We start from the raw sequence: 7,410 nt of genomic DNA on the forward strand, positions 1-7,410 counted from the left end.
GCTAATTGAAGAACATCAGATTTTAGCCATGACTCTTTATATCTAAAGGGCAGTTTAAAAAAAAAAACATAAAAGTCATGATAAATATAATTCTAGGTACTATCTCCCAAAAGAGTGGAGCTCTACTAGAGGTTTAAGGTGAAAATTGTGAACTTTAAGAATGAAAATCTAAAACATAAATCTTAGAAAATATTTCACCCATAAAATTTTATAGAAACTTAACATCCCCCGTTGAAAAGAGAGATGTGACAGATTGTACACTTCTGAGTGTATCATCATTTGGATGAGACTTCAAATCAAGGTTCTATTGCCAGAGTTGGTGATAGTTCAGGTGGATGTAAAAAAATCCCTTGGCTCTTATCAAAAAAGGAGCAGGGGAAGTCCACCAATGTCCTGGCAAATGTTTCCCTAGTATGAATGAATACCACCTTGGGTATCCCCTGAAAAGAGACCTCTGGTCTACAGAGACTAACCCAATTAAAGTGCAAATGAAATAAATTACCTATGTTTTACTACATTGCAATATAAACTTCTTACAATATAACTGCATAACTCAATCTCTAACTCCAGCAATAATGCTGAATGCTCATAGTCAACAGTACAATTTTAAAAAGAAAGATTTTTTTTTTCAAATACTGTTAACATATCATGTTGCATTTTCTAAATAAGGAGTATGCATATCGCACCGTGCAGCTACAAAAAAAAAAAACCTTTTGTCACACACCGTGAGGTATGCTTCTCAAATGCTATTAATTTAGAAATACTGCGACAAGTGTGGTCCTCAAGAGTTACTCTTGCTCCTCCTGCATATACTGATGTTCCTGATAAAGTCAAACTTGTTTTGGAGCATATACTTTATTAACTAATTAAACCAAGTCTATTCAAAGATTCCATAGCACTATATAATGATGAGAATATAAAAACTTCTTATTTGGAAATATAAAACCCTCCTCTTGCTGATCTCTTCTGCTATGATTTACAAAAGGCATTATTTTGATTTTTTTTAATACAGAGAGGTTGAGAGATATGCTTTGGAAAAGCTATCTATACTGGCTCATAAAGTTAACAAAATATAACGCAAAAAATATACTGGATACATTTTAGCACACTTCCAGAAAGAGAAATGACATTTGAAAGCTAGAAATATTCTGGGTTAAAGTGCTGGTATGATGGAACAACGCGAAAAACTTATCAAATCAAACAGTTCCTGCTAGGACAAAAAGACAATGTCAAACTGCTGGGAATCGGCAAACGAAGGTTTCTTTCGTGGCAGCAAAGCGCATTCAACAGGAAAGCACACAACTTTAATATTTATTTTATCTAACATTCCTTAGTACAGTACCTGCTCAGGCCCTTCTGTCACCATCCTTGTATTTTCACACCAAACACTGACTCAGGCAAATTTGCGAGGTACACATTTCCAGCATGCACCGGATATGTCGTCAGGAAGGTCACAAACCGGATATGTTGTCAGGGGTGACAAACCTGCACGCCGCAATGTCGGTTGTTGCCCAAAGTACGGTTGTGGCTAGATTCCCTTGGCTGAAGGGATCTAGTCCTTTCAGCCAAGGGACTCTAACCTGCTCATACTGAGATGGCTAGATTCTAGTGGGAAGAGGACATTCTTTGCAGTAATAGAATTTAGCCTTCTCACGTAATACAGGTTAGATTCCCTTGGCTGAAAGGACCTAGTTATTAATAAACATGAGGCAGTATGGTATATTACATATGACTGTCAGGGTCCATTCAGAGTATGGAATCTAACTTTTTTAATAGAATAGATTGTAGGGGAAAAGGACTGAAAGATATTTTAACTTCTTTATAAATATTTTACAGTTTATTTAAAGGAATAATTCCTAACCTGTTTTCATCTAAAGCAGAGTAGATTATATTGTATAAAAAACAAATTTCAGGAAAAAAGATTCTGGATTGCAGTTTACAAAATTACTCGTTCACTGAAAGGGAGACTAAAGTTAACATTTATTTAAAATAAAATCTTGCAGTTGGTAACACAAAGCAGGGGAATAACCTGGTTTGTGAAAGAAGGTGAATTATTGTGAGAAAAAGGAGTTTCTTTCATAGAATACAAAGAAGGCTTTCGGAAGAGTAGTACACTTTAGGTCCCTTCAGTACAGATTTCTTTGGCTGAATGGACCTGGTCCTTTCAGCAAGGGGTACCTAGCCTGTTCTTCATGTACACTGGCAGGAATGACCTTTTTGACTGTGTCTTCCAGTCTGTTATCAATAACATGCCAAATTTCTACTGGGCAAAAGGGCCTTTTTTATTCCAAAAAATTCTGTCACCTCTGGTGTACAAAGACAGGAATGACCTTGTTTTTTTGTTTTTGTTTTTTTTTTAGGAAAGAGCTGCTCTGTTTTCTTTTGTTTGAGCGTAATCAACACAGATTCCATGGCTGAAGGACCTAGGGCCTTTCAGCCAACGGAATCTAGCCTGCTCTATGTGAAAATGCTAGATTCTAGTGGAGAAAAGGACCATCTTTCGGGGAATAAATTCTATCTCCTCTGGTGTTCAGTGGAAGGAATTACTATTCATTTTGGAAATACATGACTTTCATTTGTTTGGTTGAGCATAATTTTAGGCCCCTTCTGAAAGGATTGCCGGGGGTGAAGGGACCTGATCCCTTCAGCCGAGGGAATACAACTTGTTGTATCAGAAAGTGCTAAATCCTAGTGGAGGAAAGGACTGTCTTTCTCTGAGTATCTCCTAAACCTATAATGTACACTGGCAAGAATGACCCTTTTTATTGAATCCCCACGCCTGTTATGTGTAACATGGCTAAATTCTAGTGGGGAAAAGGACCTTTTTTATGGGAATAGATTCTGATACTTCCAGAGTACATAGGCAAGAATAACCTTTTTTTTTTTTTTTTTTTTTACGAAAGAGCTGCACTAATTTCTTTTGCTTGAGCATAATTTCTGGCACATTCAACACAGATTCCCATGGCTGAGGGACCCAGGGCCTTTCAGCCAATGGAATCTAGCCTGCTGCATGTGAAAATGCTAGATTCTAGTGGAGGAAAGGACCATCATTCGGGGAATAAATTCTATCTCCTCTGGTGTTCAGTGGAAGGAATTACCATTCTTTTTGGAAATACATGATTTACATTTGTTTGGCTGAGCATAATTTCAGGCCCCTTCAGAACAGATTGCCAGGGGTGAAGGACCTGATCCTTTCAACCAAAAGAATATAACCTGTTGTATCAGAAAGGGCTAAATCCTAGTGAACGAAAGGATCGTCTTTCTCTGAGAAGTTTCTAATTCCTTTAGTGTACACTGGGAGGAATGACCCTTTTTATTGAGTCCCCTAGCCTGTTATGTGTAACATGCCTAAATTCTATCGGGGAAAAGGAACTTTTTTGTGGGAATAGTTTCTGTTACTTCCAGTGTACAAAGCCAAGTCTGACCATTTTTTTCCTTTTAGGATCGAGCTGCACTACTTTCTTTTGCTTGAGCATAATTTCTGGCACATTCAACACAGATTCCATGGCTGAAGGACCCAGGGCCTTTCAGCCAACGGAATCTAGCCTGCTCCATGTGAAAACGCTAGATTCTAGTGGAGGACAAGACCATCATTTCGGGAATAAATTCTATCTTCTCTGGTGTTCAGTGGAAGGAATTGCCATCCTTTTTGGAAATACATGACTTACATTTGTTTGGTTGAGCATAATTTCAGGCTCCTTCAGAACAGATTGCCAGGGGTGAAAAACCTGATCCTTTCAGCCAAGGGAATATAACCTGTTGTATCAGAAAGGGCTAAATCCTTGTGGAGGAAAGGACTGTCTTTCTCTGAGTAGCTTCTAACCCCTATAGTGTACACTGGCAGGAATGACCCTTTTTATTGAGTCCCTTAGCCTGTTGTGTGTAACATGGCTACATTTTAGTTGGGAAAAGGACCTTTTTATGGGAATAGAGTCTGATACTTCCAGTGTACAAAGACAAGAATAACCATTTTTTAGGATCGAGCTGCACTACTTTCTTTTGCTTGAGCATAATTTCTGGCACATTCAACACAGATTGCCATGGCTGAAGGACCCAGGGCCTTTCAGTCAACGGAATCTAGCCTGCTCTATGTGAAAACGGTAGATTCTAGTGGAGGACAAGACCATCTTTTTGGGAATAAATTCTATCTCCTCTGGTGTTCAGTGGAAGGAATTACGATTCTTTTTGGAAATACATGACTTACATTTGTTTTCCTGAGCATAATTTCAGGCCCCTTCAGAACAGATTGCCAGGGATGAAGGACCCGATCCTTTTAGCCAAGGAAATATAACCTGTTGTATCAGAAAGTGCCAAATCCTAGTGAAGGAAAGGATTGTCTTTCTTTGAGAAGTTGAAGGAATGACCATTGTTTTCTTTTAGGGAAGGGCTGCACTACTTTATTTTGCTTAAATGTAATTTCTGGCCCATTCTACACACATTGCCATCGATAAAAGACCCAGGGCCTTTCAGCCAATGGTACGTGGCCTGCTCTATGTGAAAATGCTAGATTCTACTAGATGAAAGGACCATCTTTCTGGAATGCATTCTAGCTACTTTCCTGTACAGTGGCAGATATAACCCTTTTTATTGACTCCTCTATCCTGTTCTTTACCATAATGGCTACAATCTAGTGGGGAAAATGACCAGTTTTAATGGAATACACTCTATTACCTCTGGTCTACACAGGCAGCAATGAACCATTTAGTTTTATGAAAGACATCCCCTACATTCTTGTGGTTTAGCATAATTTCAGGTCCTTTACACACGGATTGCCATGGCTGAAGCACCAGGTGCTTTCAGCCAGGGGAATCTAGTCTGCTTTATTTGAAAATGTCAAATTCTAGAGGAGGTAAGGACCACATACATGGGGAGATATGACCCTTTACATCCTGTCATCTTGCCTGTTCTCTATAACATGACTAAAGTCTGTTGGTGAAAAGGACCAGATGCATAATTAATCTTTGTCTTCTTTCGGCTGCTCCCGTTAGGGGTCGCCACAGTGGTTCATCTGTTTTCATTTTTTCCTGACCTGCATCTTGCTCTGTCACACCAACCAACTGTATGTCCTCTCTCTCCACATCCATAAACCTTATCTTAGACCTTAACATCCTTTTTCCAATATAAGCTCTAACTCCTGCCTTTTTGTCATTGCTACTGTCTCCAACCCATATAACATAGCTGGTCTCACTACCCTCTTGTAGACCTTCCCTTTCACTCTTACTCATTTGTCAAAAATCACTCCTGACACTCTTATTCACCCATGCCAGTGTGCCTGTACTCTCTTCTTCACCTCTTTTCTACACACACCATTATTATTATTTATTATTATTATTATTATTATTATTATTCTATGAATAATTAATCTGATTTCCAGAATTTTTCATTTATATGTAGACAGAGATGTAATTGACTGTGAGTATCCAAATAATGTAAATTGTATTTGTCTTCGCTGGAGAAATGTGGGAAGAATGGAATGTTAATAGATTCATTACTATTGGATCCTGACACAGCCTTGGAAGAAAAGATGGACTGGTTCGTAAAGATACCCTATCAAGATGAAACATGCAGTAAGGAGGGTCAGAGGATAAGGCTTGCAGTTCTGAAGTTCTCCTAGCTGAAGTAATGGGTACTACAAATATCAGACTGATATTGTCAATTTTCATTCTGTTATTTACTCTTGGGTTTGGCCATTATTATTATACCTTGTGACCACCAAACAACTCTCAAGCTCCTCCCTTACTTATACTGCACTAACCCCTAACATACCTCAGGTCTCGTTTGCTACTTTTCAAATAAAATGTGGTCACCATTTCAGCTCTTCAGCTGTTCTTCACAGATGATTTTTTTAAATCTTTTTTATACATTTGTATTTCCTCAGATATTTCCTCCCTTTCTCTTTCACAGTAGCTGTTATTCTCATTACCATAGTTGCTATTTTCCTGCCTTTTATATAAGCTGTATATTCTGTGTAACTTTATTACCATTTAAGTTGTGTACTTATCATAACATTCCATCTGTGTTGTCCATCTTCATTTGTCCTTGACATTTGAATTCAGTTCAAAACTTCGGAAATGACTCACCTGTTACTACAGCTTGTGAACATTAAAAAACTCTCGAGCCAGATCCTCCCCATGATGCTCTTCTTTAAGTTACCTCAGTTTGAGTTTGCAGACAGAAAAAGGAAAGATAGTTTAATTCTGAAATACTACGATAGAAGAAGCCAAGGGATCGGTCCACGAAAAAGCAAAAGATGAAAAAAATCCAAATCCAAATGCAGCAAATACGCTGGAAAACTTCGATTTATGTAAGCCACAAACAAATAGAGCTTTTCGTCGGCGACTCGTCACCTACTTCATCATAAATTTAAAATATTGTGCCACTGACGTGGCGTGCTTAAATACAATACTAAAATCACATGATGACAAGACGTTCTCCTTCCACCGAGAATTAAAATTTGAATTAAGCCTACTGTAATAAAACATGACCAGCCTCTTGCTGCTGTTACAAAAATCACGTTAAAAAACACTTTTAACAAGGGCTGGCAAACCAGACAGCCGCTACCATATATTATATTATATTTACACTGAAGCGGCATTAAGTACTGTCACGGTGCAGGCTAAGCTGCATATTACGGAGCTAATAATTGTGACAATTTTTGATAATTTAAATAAATGAGCAAAAATCCATTCAAAAAAATGACCTTAATTAAAAAATAAACTGACCACCTTTGTATATGAATTGAACGAATAGCTTGTATATATCATCAACTATGATAAAAAATTAAGAAAATTAAAACAAAGACACCCTCTTGGTAAAAATTCTACCTTTCCAAACTTCTCAATTTCAATACACTGGTGATAGACAACATACTGTTTAAGCCTGGATGGTGGTAGGCTTCCAACTCTAACTGCCATAACAATTCCTTGAATTCCAGCATCAATGATTCAGAACCCCCCCCCCCCATTGTTTGAAACCATATGGTCTATTGCTGTGAAGTTAAATTCGTGTTTGGGGCACTCCTTGATATGCTTGCCCAGTGCATTGTCCATTTATTTCTTTTTTAATGGCATACAAATGTTCATAGAGGCGCTCTTGAAACCTCTTATCCGTTTTACCTATATAAAAAACAGCATTTGTAACAGCGGCAAGAGGCTTTTATGTTTTATTACAGTCGGCTTAATTTAAATTTTAATTATCGGTGGAAGGAGAACGTATTGTCATTATGTGATTTTAGCATTGTATTGAAGCATGCCACGTCAGTGGCGCGATATTTTAAATTTCTGATGAAGTTGGTGAGGAGTCACCGACGAAAAGCTCTATTTGTTTGCAGCTTAAATAAATCAAAGTTTTCCATCGTATTTGCTGCATTTGGATTTGTATTTTTTCATCTTTTGCTTTTTGGTGGACCGA

General features: G+C 37.9%; 1 protein-coding gene across 1 annotated transcript in view; it reads right to left on the reverse strand.

Annotated features, from left to right (window-relative positions):
• Positions 1–1,452, reverse strand: part of PSMC5 (proteasome 26S subunit, ATPase 5) — a 468,796-nt gene extending 467,344 nt beyond the window's left edge. Inside the window, exon 1 of the mRNA XM_044055381.1 lies at positions 1,343–1,452. Coding sequence (XP_043911316.1) covers positions 1,343–1,366 — 24 coding nt within the window. The 5' untranslated portion in view covers positions 1,367–1,452. The remainder of the gene's footprint in view (positions 1–1,342) is intronic.
• Positions 1,453–7,410: the final 5,958 nt, after the last annotated feature.

The sequence above is a fragment of the Protopterus annectens genome, chromosome 13.part0 (genome assembly GCF_019279795.1).
Source record: "Protopterus annectens isolate FY-2018-M chromosome 13.part0, PAN1.0, whole genome shotgun sequence".
In the NCBI taxonomy this organism is placed as follows: Eukaryota; Metazoa; Chordata; order Ceratodontiformes; family Protopteridae; genus Protopterus; species Protopterus annectens.